We start from the raw sequence: 20551 nt of genomic DNA, 5'->3' as shown, positions 1-20551 counted from the left end.
GTATTATCACATGTGATAAGGTTGTTGATATGATACTATAATCCATCAATATCATTACATGTGATGCTAAATCATAGACGTAAACAACCGAACCTAAGTCGTAGAACATGTCGTCTGCACGTTATCACAAGGTCCTCTCACACGTATTATCATATGTGATAAGGGTGTTATTGTGTTCTCGTAAAATGGATGTTTTCTCGTTTGAACCTCCACACACAAATACACACACATATAGGGGGGTTATATTGCAAACTGCCTGTTTCATGCAAATTATAGAAACCATTTTCAACCAATAGAAAAATTACATGTTTTTTTCCTTATTTTTAATGAATAAGAGTATAAATATCATTTTACTTTGTAATGATTAATCTTGGTAATGTTTTAATTGTTTTTAAATATGAAAAATTAAATATAGTAATCGTTTTTATGAAAGCTGTAAATCAATTTATTTTTATATATAATTATTACCATTAATAGTTTATATTTTTTTATTAAATTAAAAATACTACATCAATTACAAATTCTATTTATAATAATTTATTTCTTATTAAATTATTTATTTCATCGTCATGGTAACAAAAGAATCAGTATTTTTTTTCAATTCACAAGTAATTACTGATTTATTAATAATATAGTTGTGATATTTTCCAGATTTTGAATATATTGTTTTGTTTTCATTCGTAAAACAAATGTCATTAATGAAACCATATTACAAAGTTTTCAAAATTTTTGAAAAATGAAACAAATTTCATTTTAGTTAGGAACCATGAAACTACTTTTATTAATAAAATAATAGTATTCTGGTATTGAAATGTTTCATTGACTGAACCATATTTGTTTTCATTAATAAAACCAATTTTATCTTGGCTATAAACTATGAAACCAATTTCATTTGGTTAGGAAACATGAAACAAATTTAAAAATGAATGAAATATTATTATTTAGTGCTTAAAGTGTTCCATTGACTGAACAATATTTAGTTTCATATATAAAACAGAGTTTATCTTGGTTAGAAACCATGAAACCTATTTCATTTTGGTTAGGAAACATTTCAACAAATTTCACTGCTGAAACAATGTCATTCAGTTTTTGGAATTGTGGAGTCTATGAAACTAATTTCAATGATGAAACGAATTTTATTAACGAAAACATGTTATTCAGATTTTTGGAAAATGTTCAATTGACTGAACCATATCTGGCTCAAATTTCATTATGCAAACGAACAATGAAACCAATTTCATTGATGAAAAAAATGAAATACAATTTAAAAAATGTTTTTATTAGTGAAACCAAATTCACTAATTTCACTAACGAAAAAACAAGATACAATTTCCAAAATGTTTTTATTGATGAAACCAATTTCAAAAAATGAGACGAACAATGGTTTGCCAAATTTACCCTTTCTTGATTAAATATTAAACCTTTTATTTTATTTTTTTTACTTTTCTAATAGAACACATTTTAATCATGATCATTGATCAAGAAAATGGATGAATAAAATTGGTTTGTAGAGTTTGCACAAAAGGGGGTGGTTTGCATATGATCGCTCCCCCCCCCTCTCTCTCTCTCTCTCTATATATATATATATATATATATATAGAGAGAGAGAGAGAGAGAGAGTGTGTGTGTGTGTTTGGTTTAAATGTTAACCCAAAATATTGTGTTAACTTTGTTATCCATTTTCAACCAATCACAATACATCTTAGTATTAGGTTCATATTCATCTTAGAATTTAATGACAAGGATACATATGTAATTTTTTTATGTAACTCCTATATCATTAATTGAGAGTTACAAAATCATAAAATTTCATGATTTGTGTTAACTTATTATTCATTTTGTTATTTTTTTAATATTGATTTTCTATCTCTAATGTTTATGAATTTGTGATTTGTAGAAGAGATCTGGTAGTAAAGTTTTCGGTATCGTTCAAATTGACATATACGAAAGATGATGAACATGTGTGATCATATGAACACAAATTCACATATGAGAACATTCGTACAACCATATAAACACAACTAGACATATATGAACCATTGTGTCAGTTACGAACACAAATTAACATATATGAACACTTGTGTCAATTACGAAAACAGATTGATCTATATGTACAGATGGTATAAATATGAACACATATTGACCCAAATGAATATACGAAAGATGATGAACATGTGTGACCATATGAACACAAATTCACATATATGAACACAACTCGACATATATGAACTTTTATGTCAATTACAAACACAACTTGACATATATGAACCCTTGTGTCAATTACGAACACAGATTGACATATATGTACAGTTGGTATAAATATGAACACATATTGACACAAATGTACATACGAAAGATGAACATGTGTGACCATATGAACACAAATTCACATATATGAACATTTATACAACCATATGAACACAACTTGACATATATGAACTCTTGTGTCAATTACAAACACATATTGACATATATGAAGCCTTGTATCAAATACAAACACAGATTGACATATATGCACACTTGTGTCGTTTACGATTTTTTTCCATATACACCCCTGTTCACACATGAACAATTTCATAAATATCGCATACTTGTTCACATATGAACCATTAACAAAAAAAACTGTATAAGAATCTGGTGTCGAGGATCTTGCTGTTGGTTTTTATTCGATGACGAGATTAATTTTCGGATAGTTACATTGTTATTAATGGGCAGTTACAACACATCCTATTGTCATTAATGGATGGTTATAAAACATCTCATTGTCATTAATGGACAACTAAGCTGTTTTCCCAAAATACCACTTGCAAATATTATTCACTTATTTTATCTTGTCTATGTGTGCAATTAATTACACTTTATGTCATGAATGATATTAGCCACAAATTTCAAAGATTAATGGCCAAGATTGGTTAACATTTGAATCAACCCATATATATATATACTAGTTGTGTACCCGCGCAATGCGGCGGGAGCCATGAATTTTAATAATTTTGAAGCTTTAGTGGTTTTGTTAGAGAAGATTTTAACGATGATATAACTTACACTTGGTCTTTACATATTAATACAATTTGAATAAATAAGAGTTATGGTTCCAATTACAGTCTATCAATGAAAAAAATTGTATGACACTTTAAAATCCAATGTATTTAAACGACTCCACATGTGTTTCTCAATCTCGATAGTTAACTGTCTTGATATCGTTGCTTTAGAAAAAAAAAAAAATATTTATCATATGCTTTTCTTGGAGATATATGGCAAACTTTATTTATTCACAACCTTGATGCCTACCCATTTTGATTTCATCATCATGAAAACAATCTTTTTACGCAAATATACAACCACCAGTACATTAAGGACACTTCACACCTAGCAGAAGTTGTAATGCAGTAATTGCAAACGATTAAAAACACTATTAAACCTTCTTTTTACAACCATCAATATAGTGTGTCCAATACTACCTGTTATACAATGGGCATCACTCCTCACAACAGCAGGAAGGAGTCAATGCTAGAAAAATGATACATTATTTGTCATTGTCAACACTATGTAGTTGCTTTTGCATTGCTTCCTATTTTTTGTATTTTTAACCATATGTTTTTTGGTATATAAATTGATGACACCACCAATCATATGCATAAATTTTGATCGTTGAACGTCAACTTAAGCAACATATAGCATAAGCCAACATGGATATCACCTCTATATGAATGTCGCCTCCTATTCAACCATTTTATAAGTTGTATTACTTTTCTATATTCATTATGATCAAACCTTTGTTTTTTTTTTTCCTCTTGTTGGAATTCAATTATAGGACAAGTGATGGGCACTGCTGGAACTCAATTCCTTCACTTATGTCAATGAATGATCAATTCTTTAATTTGTGGAATTCATCCATTTCAACATGTGAACCAAACAAAGGTTTTGGAATTTGGTCATTCCAATTCCATTGATTTTCTTTGAATTCTGCAAACCAAACAGCACGTTAGATTCCGAAATATCTACAAGAGATTGTTATAGAAAGTTGTTACCCATAAATTCATCATCACACCCAACATGGTATGAAGTTTTTGTTTTGTCCTGCATAACAAATGCACCCTAAGAATCTGCCAATTGTATTCTAGTCTAAGATGATTGAATACAATCATTTCATCTTTTTTTTATTCTTCGTCCCTTGATCCAAAATTATATAGTTTGTTGTGATTTTAAATAGCAATCAAATACATAAATTTAAAGTTAATATGATTGATTGGTCAAAGATTTTGAAATACAATAGTTGGATAACAATGTTTTTTAGTCCATGTCATTTGTTGTTCTTAGCTTTTAGAGACCGACTTAAGCATTGGTGGTTTGTAGTTTTTGTAATTTGTAATTTGTAATTAAAAAATAAAATCCAAAATATATGTTTAAACAACCATGAACATAAAAGCACTTGTAAAAATTACGATAAGTATACTAAAAGTGTTTTACTATAACATAATATAGATTGAAGAAGAAGGATTAGTTTGAAATTTATTCAACTCACTATGAGTTGAGGCACTATCCATATCATGATCATAAAGAATAAGTATCACAACTTCAAATTCCTTGGCAGCGATGGTGATAGTGATGCTATGATAGACAAGAAAAGTAGTAGAGAAGAGGTAGACAAATAAATCGAATTGAAAACAGGTTCCGACTATGTGCAATTCAATGTTCTTCCATTTTTGTTTGAAGAACAAGGCACAACGCTAACCCAAGTAACAAAAACACTATCTATAATAACGTCCTTAGAGTAGGCATGCATCACCACCTAAAAAATTATACATGCATATGTGATAATATTAACTTTCACTTGTTGAAGATTAGCTGGCTAGCTTCATCCTTCTAAGTATCTTGATTTCCCCCTCACTCAATTTATTTTTCTTCATTCTGTCAATCTTCTTGTTGCTATAAAACTTTTAACCATCAAAGTGAAAAAATATTAAGCAATGAAAGGATTATATTCTTAATATTTGCAAACTATATCAAATGAAAATACATAAAACAAACAAATTGTAAATGAAAGATAATTACCTTCGATCGATGTATTGTTTGATAACAAGAGCTCAACTTGGTAAATGCAAAGAAAAGAAAGAGACAAGTAAACGTATGTGCATAAAGATGGAGCGAATGTATATTTTATCAAACTAAATACCAGCAAACAAACAGTCACTTAACTTGTTTAGGAAACATAGCAACACAGAAAATCCCAAAATAGAAAATTGTGGCGCCATAAAAATATTTAATGGGTATTAAATATTGAAATAAACCTAGATATAAAAACTGAATCTCTGATGATAATTGATTATGAAATTACACCCAGACTTGCTGCTTGCTTAGAGCCTTACACAATGATAGATTTTGTCATGGGCATTTTATACATTAATGCTTAAAGCCTTCTCATGGGCATTTTTCACACTATTACACTAATGCTCACCTTAATAGACCTTGTCACATTCTGCTTACAGCCTTACTGCTTGCTGGGCATTTTACACACTGTGACACTAATGCTTAAAGCCTTCTCATGGGCATTTTACACACTATGACACTAATGCTTAAAGCCTTCTCATGGGCATTTTGAACCACTAATGCTTAAAGCCTTCTCATGGGAATTGAGAAATAGAAATAGAGAAAGAACCCTTACGTGTTCATATAAGCTTCCAATCCGAAAGTAGGGAATTGAGCAAATCCACATTCTCCTTTTCCAGTGAAAAACCACTGAAAGATTGCCCACAAGAAATTGACTGAAAAGAACTTGGCAAACCCCTTGATTTGCTTCCTACATATAATCATATGCGGAAAAACAGTTGTTAAGGATGTATAGTTGTGTACAATACAACGTTGCAAAATGGTTTATGAAATATGTTATGGACATACTTTGCCATCACGTCTCCCTAACTATGAAATCCATTGTTAAGAACAGTCGTGGCCATGCCACTTGGGAATATTAGCTTATAGTCAACAATTAGATATGTTGAAAAAAAAGTGTTAATATGTCGGTAATATATAAAATTGGATATGAAGAATTAATACAGACATTTCATGCACCTTTCGAAGTGGAATCAATACAAAAAGACCAGCAAAACGGCTTAAGAAAGAGTAGCCCGTCATCCAACCAACAAGAAGTTCTTTGTATGTCCCTGGAGAATTTGCACCTCTTGCCATCTCATATGTCTTCTTGTTCAGCACCAGTATGACCCAAATGCACCTAAAATTTGTCACCAAAACCAAATAATATTCAAATTTAAAGACCAAGAAACACATTCCAACATGTAAAAGAAAGAAAAATTAGGATTTGAAGATTGAAACCTCCGATGGCAATGGTGTAAGAAGCAACTGAACATGTCTGAATCATCGTGTTCTCGTGCCTCGTAAAGGGAACGGTGGACATCCTAGATTTATGAAGAATCTTTGAACGAAGTTTTTATGTACACAAAACCAAGAAGTGCAGCTGAGACATTCAGATTAGGAGTCATCCCAGTTGTTAGATTCAATTTCATGGCTATAACAGCGTAAATGCTCCCTATAATAATGCTTGCAATAACTCCTCGAATTGTGATCTGTTTTGTCCATGGTTGCAGCCTCTTTGAAACTTGAAGGTGATCATGATCATCATTTTCTTCTCGATCTCCTCCCTATCTCTTTCAATCTCTCCAGTCTCCTTCATTTTTGTGTTTCTCATGGCTTTAAACATCAAAAGAAATGCATCCAAATACAACAGTAACTATGCAGAAAAAAAATCATTAATGTAGTAATCACTCACCTTGCAATTTCTCTTTTCTTCAATGGAGGAAAGGATAAAGGATAGAGTAAGGTTAAAAATCAAGTCAACTGGGTAATGTTGCTTTCTCAACGTCCTTCCTTTCTCCCTGAAGCCTGCATAAATATGTATATATATATATATATATATATATATATTATATACAAATACCCTCTTCATTTGCATTGATATATGTAGGGGGAGAGGGGGAGAGAGACAGCGAATCAGCAAAGCTACATATGAAATTTGTCTCTTTGATCCAACACTTAAAACTAAAGAATTGATGAGATGTCATGTCTGTACTACTATACTCACTAATCTACCAACTGCAAGTATAATCATTGACTTTTATATTCAACATTTCAATCCTTAACGAAATTAACGATCATTCATTTGTCTCAAAAATGTATTTATAATTATAAACATGATCATTGATACAGCTGCGACACAAACAATTACAAAGAGATAAATCAAAAGGTTAACCCACCCCAAAAACAGCTTCTTCTTCAGGACTTGCTGCAAAAGGTCACCTGCATCATTCTTCTTCAGRACTTGCTGSAAAARTAGAGATTAAAAGAAGCCAATAATGTTAAGAGCATATGACTATGAAGCAAGAAGTTATAAACCATATCGGTTTCATGGCAACAAACTTCAAGTAATTGTTTTAACAACGGCTGGAAGTTCCATTATCAGCCTACCCCAAAACATTTGAGATTAAGGGTTTGATGTTATTGTAGGATAATTATCCCACATGACTTCAATAATTCAATTGTAAATAGGTTGTTTTCTAGATGGGTAATTATATGAAGACTAATTCATCAAATACATTACTCAAAGGCAAGAGGTTTTTGGAAATTTTTCGGAGGTGGCTTCAAAATGATAAGTAAGATGACACTCTTTTCGGTAAGTTAAGGGAAAAATAATCACCCTATTTTACTCTTGCCTTTTGACGTAGTTTATGTATTTCAGTATTTGTATAAAAAAGGTGCACTTACATTAAAAATTCCCTCAACAACATCAAAGTATAGGCCTGCCTTGGATGATCCACCGGTGAAAAGCACTCCATTGACCAGATTGAGTTTCTATGAGACAATTGCACAAGTTACTTAAGAAACATTTCAGGAATATAATGTGCATGCCCAAATTCAACAATACTGTTTCAAACATAACACGAAAAAAAACCTTCATACAAAGAAATTCTTATGCACAGGCAGACAGCAACTCAAATGCATGATCTGCCAGTATCAAGCGAATACAATAACTGCCTCTACTCTAAAATTATGAAAATATATTTGGGATTTAGGTAAAAAAATTGATCACACATCAGTTGACCTTATCATGAGTGCAAAAACACAAAATAGAGGAATATATACCAAAACTATAACATGGACCCCCAAAGTCGCAACATATATTTTTATCATCTTCGTCTTAAAAACACAAATAGGTGCAGCTAGTGCCTCCTGAAAGATCCAATTAAAATCTGGCTATCATATTCAGAAGGATAAAACAAAAATCTCCAGTCAAAGACAAAAAGTCAGGTTTTAGATCAGATTGAGAAAGATAAACAAGATAGGGCAGCTTATGACCATCACAAATGATTTTTCAAACAACCAATTCAAGATCAACAATCTTCAATCATCAGAGTTGAAAGTAGAGAGCATCTATGGCAGAGGTTTACTGGATTAAAATGACTACTTATTCATATGACCTTTGTACTTCTTGTAAAGATCAATCAAATCAGTTTTCTCTGACTCGGATCCTCTGTAATTGGCTTTAAACTCTTCAATATAAGCTTTTGTACCTACACAAGCATTTGTGTTGTTCACCTTATAACAGGAAATATATCAAGTTATTTACATATGTTTCTGGGAGTTTTATACAAGAAACAGACCTTTTTGTACATAGTCCGGGAGAAGTCCTTCAAATTTTGAACCACATCCCCAGCAAGATCTTGTTAGTGAAAAAAACAATGAGTGCAACATGATGATTGAGAAAGCTCCAAATAATATCATATGATATAACATCAGCTATAATCTAAAAAGGGTTCATCACGTATATCACTGATTAAGAGGATTTAAGGTTTTGATGTCAACTTCATGGTATTTCTGGTATGAGAAGTCCTTTTGTGCATAATTACCTAGGTATAATAGCGATTGACTAAATTTATGGCACTTGCTCATATTACTACCAAATATACCTGTAAATCATTTAGATATCTTTATTAACATAGAGAGAACCTTCTCTTAAATTCTAGATCTTCAAATATACTTGTAAATCATTTTTCTCAAAAAAATAACGAATGAGGATTTGCTCTAGATTTTTCCTTCAAATCTTGATTCTTGAGGGTGTATTTTGGAGTATATCAAAGTGAAGTTTGATATACCCAGAGGCTGCAATAGGGTTGAAATATTACCTACGGAGTGACTCCTTTCACGATCCAATATATTATCCAAGTTCTTTCATCGATATCTATACCTGCAAATCCCAAATTCTAACAAGAAATACAAAATACAAGGAAAACCAGAGGCAGTATCAGAACTGCAAGTGATTTTACCACAAAAAAAGAAAGGCCTAATCAGTTACTACAATTGCATTCAATTACAAATGTTCTATTTTTAGTTTTGCCAGTTTGAGTTGCTAACTCATCATTATCAAAAAACCTAAAAGAAAATGACAATGACGTCCATGAAAGTTGATCGGGATGGACCCAATCTTGACTCCATCAAATAAAAGATAACAAATAAAGAGTCCTCTTTCTGGGTTCATGAGCTTTTGCCCAATCTTGACTCCATAAACCCTAATGGGTATGTGAAAATTTTGATTTCTGAGTTGTACATGAATGGTAAAAACAAACCAAATAATTACCTGGAGATGGATTGAACGTTGAAGAAGACGATGGAAGACAGGTCAGATTTTGAAGAACCTACAAAAAGATTCGAGAACACAGGTCAGATTTCGAAGAAGATTCGAGAACACCCTAAGCTAACAGAACCCTAAACGTTTACCTGGAAGATTGAAGAAGACGATGGAAGCACGATCAAAGAAAATGACGATCAAATTTGTTTTAGGGATGGAGATAAAATGGGATTGGGTTTAGATTAGGGATGCGATAAAATGGGATTGGGTTTAGGGATGGTTGGCGATAAGATGGGATTGGGATCAGGATACGCAGATTAGGGATGGCGGGTTTCGGGGATAGTATGCTTTAATAGGTTGTAATTAAAGCAATAGATTGTTTTTAAGAGTTTTAGTCAAATGTTTTATAAGATAGTATAGATACTAATTATATTTTATATTTTTTTATATTTAAAATGAGATGTTTATCCTGTATTTAATTGTGTTTATCTGCAGTTAGTTACACGAATTCAGATATGGGATGAAATCGGATAGGGATGAACGGGTTTAAGAGTTTTTGAGAGTTTTAAGAGTTTTTAAGAGTTTTTGCCAAATGCATTATAAGATAGTATAGATATATATAGATATACTATATTATAAAGCATTTGGCTACAACTCTTAAAAACTCTTAAAGCTCTTAAAACTCTTAAACCCGTTCATCCCTATCCGATTTCATCCCATATCTGAATTCGTGTAACTAACTGCAGATAAACACAATCAAATACAGGATAAACATCTCATTTTAAATATAAAAAATCTAAAATATAATTAGTATAATTATTAAATTCTAGCATAATACTTAATTATTATCTTTATAAAATTTATAATATTAAACCAAAAATAAATTGTTTTATTATACTATATTATAAATAATTTGGCTAAAACTCTTAAAAACTATGTGGACGCAGAGTACGATGAAAATGATATATCAACCATGGTCAAGTAAACCCCTGCCTCCTTATCCTAAGGTAACAGGTATCCCCATACATTTAATGCATGAGGGTAGTATAAAAGACATAGTGCATCTCTCAATCAAACTACGCTTCCCTGGAAGAAATTCTATATGCATTCTCAAGGCAATCGACTCTCTTCTACTACTCTCCTCTCCTACTCTCCGGTGTATGAAGAAAAATTAGTGTTTTTCATTTTCTTGCAAGTACTCTTTGTGTTGTTCATGTAAGTTCTTTCTGTGTAAGAATGTTTAGGTTCGGTTATCCTTTCCTTCTTCCGCAACAATTTGTATTGTATCTTTGTATGTTAATTCTTGATACTCATCAATAAGAATTAAAAAGTTCAAAAAAAATCTGAATAATAGAATTCAACCCCCTCTTCTATAATTACATTCTGTTTATTGTCATCCCATTCGGGACCAACAGATGCAATGAAGCTCTTCAAAAGTGATCACAAATATGTTACGCTTTAAGCAATGTCCTGAAGAATTTCAATCTACATGCAAAATGATCCTTAATAGTGATAAAGTACCTCTGCAGTTTGACTCAAAGTAAAGAAGTATCGAATAAAGATTGTTAGACGGCAATCACAATGTCATGAAAGCTAAAAACATACCTCCAACTGCAATGCTGTGATTTCTCTCTACACCTAAATCACAAGAAACAAACCAACATATGGTTCAAATTGCATTAACTAAATCATATAACTAAAAAATATAAAAACAATGCAATGACTAAATGGAAGGAGTTAATTTATGATTATGGTGTTAATTTATTCAAGACTATCGAGTTCGATCATGTGCTTTTATGATTCTTATTATTAACCCGTCATTTAATTCCAATGTGATTATTGTACTCATAGTTAATTATGGTTAAATGGGTTTAAACAATATAGATTCAAGCAATTGTGGCTTTTCCTTTTGCTTTGACGTTAATAATTTAATAACGAAATACGTATATTTAATTATGTATTTGTCTAGTACGGTAACTGGCATTAAAAAGAATTGACACTTCCATGAAGTATTTTAATTCTGGAAAAGTTCTACCAAAAGTTTTCTGGTTTGAAGATGAAAGGATATATACAAAACATCCACAATAACAAGTGGTGAATATAAACAATTTGTTTGCATTCTCGATAGTTGTTACACTTTTTGAATCATCAAGTGCATTTTAAACTTTGTAACCAATTGGGTCATTTGGTTTAAGAGGGTTATCAAACATAAAGTGATAAACAATTCAATATCCAACCGTAAAATGCATGAAGATCTAAATCAATTAAAAACAATGCAATATCCAACAAAATCTATCAGCAAAAGATTAATAGGCAGACATATAAAAACAATGCAATAACTAAACCATATATAAACAATGCAATAGTAGTTAATGTCAATTCCAAATTCCAGTGTACCTAAATGTCCTTTATGTTCAGATATCATGCCATGCATTTCAAGCATATAAAATTTTATTTAGATTTAAAGGAAAAGAAACAAAGTATTCAAACTTGTTCATTTTTCTTTCCTAATTTTATTCTCTATATTTCGGTATTTACCTCAAAACTCATCTAAAATACCTGATTTTAAAGCACTCAGGAACTCATATTTTTAATCTTTTCTGTACTATTTTAGGATGATCTGGAGTATCATCGTGGATGGAGATTAAGAAAATGGCACTCCGAATTGAGTAAATTGGAATGCATGTAGAGGTAATCATCGTCTAAATCAAAAAAACAAACTACTTTTAAGTTTAAAGAATATTATGTGTTTCTAAATTTCTAGCAATTTATGTAAATTGCTAAAGCACATTAAACTTTATACCAAGCACAAGAAGGGTGATGAAAGTTTTTAATTGCATTTAGCAAATACAATGGTCAATAAGTGGCCGTTTACCAAAAGATTATCGAGTAAGGGGGTGGCTGTATGATTCTTTAGTCCACAAGGTCAACAATTATCAACAAAAAAGCGGTATGTCAACAAAATTAACATTCTTGAATAGTGCTATGTCAGCAATTTGATTCAAGATCAAGAAGTATCAAATAAAGATTGTTAGAAGGTAATCACAATGTAATGAAAGCATAAAACATACCTCTAATTGCAATGCTGTGATTTCCCTCTCTATACCTAAATCACAAGAAACAAACAAACATATGGTTCAAATTGCAATGACTAAACCATATAAAAACATAAACTCAAATCAAGAAGGGACCAACTTTCAGCAACCAACACATACGTTCAGCAATCAGCACATACAAGAAGTGGCCATGGCCTAAACTCATATTAACCGTGGAGGTCACTGTGGTGTTTTGGTATTTCTATGGTGCGATGTTCCTACTGTGGTCAAAATTTTGAATGCTCAAAATTTTAGCAAAATGCTGGAATATCTAAAACTTTGAATGCTTACAAATCTGCAGTGGGTTGAGTTATACCTCATCCAATTAACCCATGGATTCACAAAGCAAGAACCGTTGAGGACAGATTAGAGAGACCAAGAAAACATTTGCAAGAAACACTAAGTCGCTTTTAGGCATTTCCTCGAACACCTTATCTGCACCTCAAGGACGTATTGAAGAAATCAAGAAAAACATAAAATCCAAAAGAAATCAACAACCATGAAGCGTGAATCAATGGAAATCCAAAAGAAATCAAACAGATGTATGAATCGATGGAAAGAAAACTAAATTACCTGTTCTTACAAAACAAACATGTTGGTCAAAACCAAAATCGAAACGAAAATCAAAATAAACGAAAAACAAACCTGTTCTTCGAATGTTATTGAGAGTGAGTAATTGAACCCTAATTGTATAATATATGGTCTTCAATCAGCAATAGGGAGTCTGAATCGTCATCGAAGGAAGAAAGAAAATGTAGTAACATTTTTTTAAGTGAGAGCCATAAACATGGGAGGAAAAGAAAGTTGGAAGGAAGAGAGAAGGGTTGCAGAGACCTCTAAAAAGAAACAAAAGGCAGTGACATTGGGAGGAAGAAATCTGAAAGGAAGAAAGATGGTTTGAAGTGACTTAATGTGAGGAAGGAAGCTGTAAACAGGGAGCAAGAAAGCTGGAATATAGAAAGTGAAATTGAAAGTTTCATTTTCGGCTGTGTTGGTGATGGTTATTATAAAGTAGTACAATATGCTTCATGTTGTAATTCATAGTTTTTTGAATTTTAAGTATAACATAGTTGTACATTAGGCTTTGTCACTAGTATTTAAGTGTTTTTCTTAAATGCATTATAAGCTAGTATAGATATTGAAGTTGATGAAGCTTTGAATGTCATACAAATTGCAGAATTGGCTTGCGGTTGCCCAATGTGTTCATGATGTTGTCGATCCAAACTCTCTTAGTCATTTTGTGATGATCCTTTACTTAGTGTATGCTTTAAGTTCTATTAAAGTTTCAATTTCAACAATCAATACGCATCTGAGTCTATTCAGTGATCTTTGAACATATGTGTAACCGTATTAGAGCTAAAGTATTTCAAAGACAAACTCACATCATATATAACTTCAGCGATGTCATAAGTAGCTAAAAACAAAGATAGTCTACTCATGATGTGAAGTGGTGTTTAGTGATACCATACTACCTAAATTAAATGTGAACTCTTGACCAAGTTATCAGCGACATGAAGAAGTCCTTGGTGATCCTTGCAATGGCTGGATCAATATCTTTCGAATCAAGATTGTTTTGTGTTATCCTCTTGCCCAAAAGTATATACCCCATGCCTCAACCCGACAATGGTACAGTATAGATTACTTGCTTGTCTCCAAACGTGCTCACCAACTTTATGCGACAACTATTCACATGTGGATAAAAGTATGCAATATCTGATGGACAAGGGCATGAATTCCACATGCCGCTTAACATGTGGATTGTACCTACTAAGGTGCATTAAATGCATAGGCTATAAATATTTGAGAATTCTCATTCTTAGAGACACTTCTCATAATGCCTTATTCTATCTTTCTCATTTTCTCATTTATCTTCTTTTGTGCAAGAAAAGCTTTGTGATTCCTTAGATTGTTTAGATTAGGACTTTTTCTTTTCTTGTTCTGCAACAATCCATAAATTCCTGTATTGGTTCTTCCTTAATCAATAAATGAATTTAAAAAGTGAAAAAGTTGTGTTTTATTCAACCCCCACTTCTACAAACTATTTAACTCTTGTAGAACCCTTTAGGGCTAACAAGTGGTATCAGAGTTATGTCTCTTCTCTTTTTCATTCTCTCCTAATTATTCTCTAAAATGGCTACGACAGCAAACAACTATAACGACAATCGCTTTTTTGCCATACCTCCACAATTTAGCAGAGATAATTTTGCTCTCTAGAAAAGTCGTATGTCTCTCTTCATTGAAGATGTAGATCCTGAAATTCCTTTCTATATTAGTAATGGACCCTATGTTCCATCTGTGACCATTAAATTTGTMCCTGCCACTACTACTACTGTTGTCGTTCCTAAAAGACATGTAACAAAGAAAGTCCATCCTATGGACATGATGATAGAAATAAGGTGGACATCAATGCCAAAGCATAACTATCATCTCTATGGCTCTTCCTAACGTGGTTTATCACTTTGTAAAGAATCTTAAAACCTCTATGTGTTCAATATGAAAGTACAACTAAAATAAAAAAAACCAAAAAAGATAAATCTGGTAAGGTAGCAGGAACTGTTCATGTGTGGCAAAAATAAGTCTCTATTTGAGGTACATCAATGCTATTATGGCTTATTAATTGACCTTAGAATTGTTGATAGAGAATATTTTAACTCAGAGACTCTGATAAATTTTTTGGAATGTTTGCCTCAATTATGGGACACCTATTCGATGTGTATCAAGGTATCTAAAGATCTCTAAAACTCGTCTCTCAATGCTCTCTACGGGATATTGTTGATAATGAGCAGTCCAAATAGCTAAAGAAGAATCTCATCAAAGATTCAAAAGATTCTAGAAGCTCACATGTAGCTTTAATCTCTTCAAATACTATTCCCTTGAATAGTTCTTCTTCTTATTCTTCTTCTACTCTCACAATCACTGAATGTGAACCCACTGTCTCTGAAGGCTTAATAGATGTTGTTCTTTCATAATTTAATAAGTCACTGCCCTTTTAACAAATCCTTTTAGAAAGTTTTCCAGAAATAGCAACATTCGTGGCAATAAAATTTATGCTATTAGTGATAAGCATAAATCGGCACCTTTTGATAAGGCTACAACTATATGATTTTAATTATGAGAAGAAAGGACACTTTGCTAGTGAATGCAGGTCCAAGAAAATCTCAAAACCCTCCTCCGCTATATGCTCAAAAGATGAAAAGTACCTGAAGCTGAAAAAAGTACAAAAAGATGAAAAACTACAATCGAAAAGGCAAAGGTCTTATTGCTGAAGAGCATGATTAGGCAGACTCTTCTTTTGAAAAAGAAGATACAACCTATTTTTGTCTAATGGCTAGGGTCAAAGAAGTAAAAGATGAACCATTTGAAACTCCTTCTTGAACCGAATCATCTAGTACGTCTCAGGACTTGAAGGGTACATGGTATCTGGATAGTGGATACTCTAGGCACATGACTAGAAATAAGTTGTTGCTAACTGATACAAGAAATAGAAAGGTCCCTCTGTGAACTTTGAAGGGTTACACCGGAGGTTTTGGTGTACTGAGTAATGAAGTAACTACTTTCTGAATAGTTGCTTATGTCGAATGGCTAAAGCACAATCGACTTAGTATTAGTTAGTTGCGGCACAAAGATTTCAAAGTGACCTTCTCTAAGAAGACTTGTATAGTCAGCCATAAGGACAAAGAACTTCCCCTGATTGGTACTCGAATGAAAAATGTCTATGTTTTCAACATGGACTCCTCTCTTACTAAAAACGTCCGTGTTCTCTCTAAATCCTCTTTAGACATAAATTGGTTATGGCACAAGAGGCTCTCTCATCCAAACTTCAAGACACTAAACGATCACTCAAGAAAGGAACTAGTCACTGGATTTCCTCAACACTCTTATGCAAAGTAATCTCTTTGCTCGATGTGTGAGAAAGGAAACCAAACAAAAACTAGTTTCAAATCAAAGCAAGTCTCCTAAGTGACTACTCCTCTTCATATTCTACATATGGATTTGTTTCGATCTTCTCTCATTGATTTGATGATAATCCCTTTTACCTATCGAAGTATAGTGTTTCTATTTATTCAGTTTCAACGATTATCACTGAGTCTGTTCAGTGATCGCTGAACACGCATTGTAACTCTCCAGTGACTCCTATACTTCAATAAAACAAAACTCATACCAAAGAACCTTCAGCAATGTCAAAGATAGAAACTGAAGATTATAGACTAGTGTGCTCGTGATCTGAAGCAACATTCAGTGATTACAAACTAGTCAACATATGTGTCAAGACGGCACAAGCCTCAGTGAATGCTGAAGAGACCTCCAGCATCATCCCAGCATTCAACGATCAAATGAAGCTTATCATGGACGTTTATTTTTGTCTTGTTCTTCCACACACTAAGGACAAAACCATACATTTTCTAGAGCGTAGTACTGTATGGAGCCAATTAGTTGACTCTAGTGCCCACGAACTCTATGAAAATATGTCTGCTCATGAATAGACAAAATGACTATTCACTGTAGCAAATGACAGGCTTTCCCCCAAAAGCTTGAAACGTGTTGTATACCTTCTGAATTGCATTTAATGCAATGTGTATGAATAGCTGAGTGTTCTCCATTCAAACACAGGCAATTGGAATTTGTCTTTCTCATTCTAAGAAGCATACCCAAGAAGACATCTCTCTCTACTCTCTAAAGAGAAAGAACCACTTCAAGAAAGTGAAGAACACATTTCCATGTCTTAATTTCTTACAACAAATATTTTCTATTTGCTAAGTGTATTTGTGTGTACCTCTAGATTGTTTAGATAGGTTTTCTTTACTTCATTTTTTTCGTAAACAATCTGTAAATTTTGTATTGATCCTTCTTTATCAATATATAATTTTAAAAGTGAAAGTTTATGTGTTTGTATTCATCCCCCCGATCTACAAACTGTTACCTATAAACTCTTGTAGATCCAGCTGGGACCAACAAGTGGTATCAGAGCAGACTTTACTTTTTGTGTTGTTTTGTTGTTTTATCGGTATTTTATTATCTTCTCTTCTCTAGATAATTTATTCCTTTACAATTGGATTTACAAAATATTAGCACTCACTTTCACAATAATGGCTCTCTTGCCAAACCTCCCCTTTTCATAAGAGACAACTTCAGTCTCTGGAAGAATCAGATGTCTGTCTTCTTGGAAGGTGTGGATCCTGAGTGTTGATCCCAGATCTCTCAATAACACTAATAATCTAGTTAATAATAACCAAATTATAGTGATTTGATGAAGAAAGTGAAGAACACTCAAGAAGAAATATAAACAATTATGAACAATCTAGAGCGTCAAAGATTTCACTTTATAAATAATAAAAACGAAAAGCTGCTTTTTACAGTCGGCCTAACCACCTATTTATACTAATAAGCTAATAAGAAGATAACTATTTAGTGAGACATTTTAGCTAATCTTCTATTAACAGATAACGTTTATCTAAACTATGGATAAGCTTTAATATCAAAGATAAACTCGAAGTCTAGCTGTTGACTTGTCATCTCCAGCTGTCATTCATGATGTGATGGATCATTTTTATCTTTAAGTCTTCATCGCATGCATCAGGATGAATTGCTGGATAATTCTCTAAGCGTAGATGATGGAGATGCACTTTCCATCGCATCCTTGGTCGTCCATCGGTCCTCTGGTTGTGCTCCAGACTTAGCCGTTTCTGCCTTGATGTCTTCATCGGTTTTCTGGTTCTTCATCACTTGTTGTTTTTCATTACGTTTTACATTATGAATTATGGGGTTTAACAATCTCCCCCTAAGTAATGAAATAACAAATATATACTAATCTAGATACACTTGTGTAGAACAGGGACTAAACTAATAGAAAAACATCAAATTCCCAATTTTCATTGGCTGATGAAATTCTTACAATACTGGAATCAAAATACATTAAGGCAAAACAAAAATACAACTCATCATGAGATACCTTGATATATTTCTCTGAAGCACATGAGCAGTCTTCAATACCCGATGACTGTCGATATCTCATGAATGAGCCGACTCCCTTCTTCTTTTGGCACGTGGTTTCTACCTAGTCTCTTTCTAATGACTTTCTGAAATCATTCAAGTGTATCCAATGAATACTTGAAGGCCTTAGTTAGTCTAAAGAACTTTTTAACCCCAAACTCATTCTTGTAAACAAGTCCAAGTTCGGGTTGAGTTAGGACTGAGGCAGACCTTTTCTCCTGCAGGCCTTGGAATTCTTCGTTTGGTGGAGCGCAAAAGAGTCTTTCAATGCCTAGCCGAAGAGCAATTTCGAAATCACTCTTGGCTCTATGATTCACCAGGGTTTCCATCGTCTTCACTATCGCTCGGTTTGCCATTCCATACCTGATGCCGTGGTCTTGCCTCTGAGCCGTGTATGCATATAAATTAATCAAGTCATATGGGTTGAGGTTGATGAGGTCGTTCTCATTAAACATGCTAACTTGCCCATGTGCTCTCTCCATAGTGAACTCGATGTATCGAATGGCTCGGTTGGCAAATGTCCTTATTTTCATATCCATGACCCTCCTTATCCCATCATTCGAGAAGACAGCCTGAGGTGCTTATGTGGTCTGTCTAATGAAGCTATGGTGTAGGAGGTCCATGGACTCATGCAATAAGATTGGAGGGTTGATGGTCAAACTTTCATCGCGGTCTTGATTTCGGTATTGATGAATGTTCTCTAGCAAAATTGGTTCCCTGGGCGGCAAGTCAGGACGTCTCTGCATTGATTCCATGCTCTGTATGATCTTGTCTACTAGGCTTTGAGGAGGTTGCCTTGATGAAGAGGGAGTATCTGCATGCACCACGGGTGTTTGGGTTGAGGGTTGTGTATGAGTTGGTGAGGGTATGGTTTCTTGTTGAGTTGGTTTAGGTTGGGTTGGTTGTGGTTCATTGGGTTCGGCTTGGGTGGTTTCTAGTGCATGGGGTTCTGTTGGGGTTTGTGTTTATTGGGGTGATGAAGGTTGGATTATCATTGGTTTTGGTTGTGCGGATAAGGTGAAGGGTTGTGAGGTGCGAGGTGTTGGTGAAGGTGTTAAAGGTAGGTTTGGTGTGGGTGAAGGTTGGTTTTTATCTGTTGGAGGGGTGATTGGCTCTTCATCGGTTGATGAGCTCAACACGATGGGTTCTGGGGTTGCAGCGAAAGGAACATGTACATGTACATCTTCAGAGGGCAGAGCCTCTGGTTCCCTTGCTTGGATTCCTTCGGTTGAAGGTGGTGGTTGTGTTTATGGTGATGGTGGTGGTGGTGCAGTGGATTCTGTTTGTTGTGCAGCCACAGCCTCTGTCTCCCCCTCATGAGGTCCAAGACCTTGATCAACGGGGTCTTGGTCTTCATATCTCGGCCTTTTGTGTTGGCGGCTGCTGGAGCAAGAGGCTCTGGTCCTCTTCTTCTTGCCCTTCCTGAAGGACGTAAGATACGCCTTCAGGGCGGGTTGTCTTCGACTCGCCTCCATTGTTTGGAGGAGAGAGATGGTGCACCGTTGTTCATCGACCAGGTTCTGGGAGAGAACCCTTGTTGGATGGATGGCCCGATGAACGAATTTGGCACTAATCTCATTGAAAGATGAGAACTAGCGCATTGGACAGAGCCCGCATGTCAACTCTGGTTGCGAAGTCGGTGGAGGAGGATGAGGCTGGTGGTTGCATGGGGGTGGTGGTGGATGTATATGGAGGGATGGGAAGGTTGGTGATAAGGTCTCTCACCTCTGTAGTGAAAGAAGAGAAGGCTTCATCAAATGATGGGCTTGCAGAGGGAGGTTGGGGTGGAGGAGTAGGATGGAGAATTTGGGCTAGGATAGTTGCGGGT

General features: G+C 33.9%; 1 protein-coding gene across 8 annotated transcripts; it reads right to left on the bottom strand.

Moving 5' to 3' along the window:
• Positions 1-5597: 5597 nt before the first annotated feature.
• On the bottom strand, positions 5598-13695 carry LOC112503263 (chaperone protein dnaJ 6-like). 8 transcript variants are annotated; one of them, XR_003067905.1, is made up of 12 exons: positions 13378-13695; positions 13049-13167; positions 12709-12743; positions 11243-11275; positions 9647-9704; positions 9195-9272; positions 8673-8731; positions 7777-7863; positions 7269-7336; positions 6331-6897; positions 6070-6229; positions 5598-5800 (listed from the first exon to the last, which is right to left on the bottom strand). XR_003067905.1 is itself a non-coding variant. In XM_025107325.1 (8 exons), the coding sequence occupies exons 2-7, from the start codon at positions 13051-13053 to the stop codon at positions 7799-7801; spliced, it is 255 nt and encodes an 84-aa protein (XP_024963093.1). In that variant the 5' UTR covers positions 13054-13167; positions 13378-13695; the 3' UTR covers positions 7280-7297; positions 7777-7798. The 8 variants fall into 8 exon arrangements, 2 of the variants coding, with proteins under 2 accessions (XP_024963093.1, XP_024963094.1); XR_003067907.1 differs by having other exon boundaries at positions 9195-9256; XR_003067906.1 differs by lacking the exons at positions 5598-5800; positions 6070-6229; positions 6331-6897 and having other exon boundaries at positions 7110-7336.
• Between the last annotated feature and the right edge of the window lie 6856 nt (positions 13696-20551).

The sequence above is a fragment of the Cynara cardunculus genome, unplaced genomic scaffold (assembly GCF_001531365.2).
Source record: "Cynara cardunculus var. scolymus isolate 2C unplaced genomic scaffold, CcrdV1 Un_Scaffold_2783, whole genome shotgun sequence".
Lineage (NCBI taxonomy): Eukaryota > Viridiplantae > Streptophyta > Magnoliopsida > Asterales > Asteraceae > Cynara > Cynara cardunculus.
Note: the sequence above shows the minus strand (reverse complement) of the source record. Positions and strands in the feature narration are given on the sequence as shown.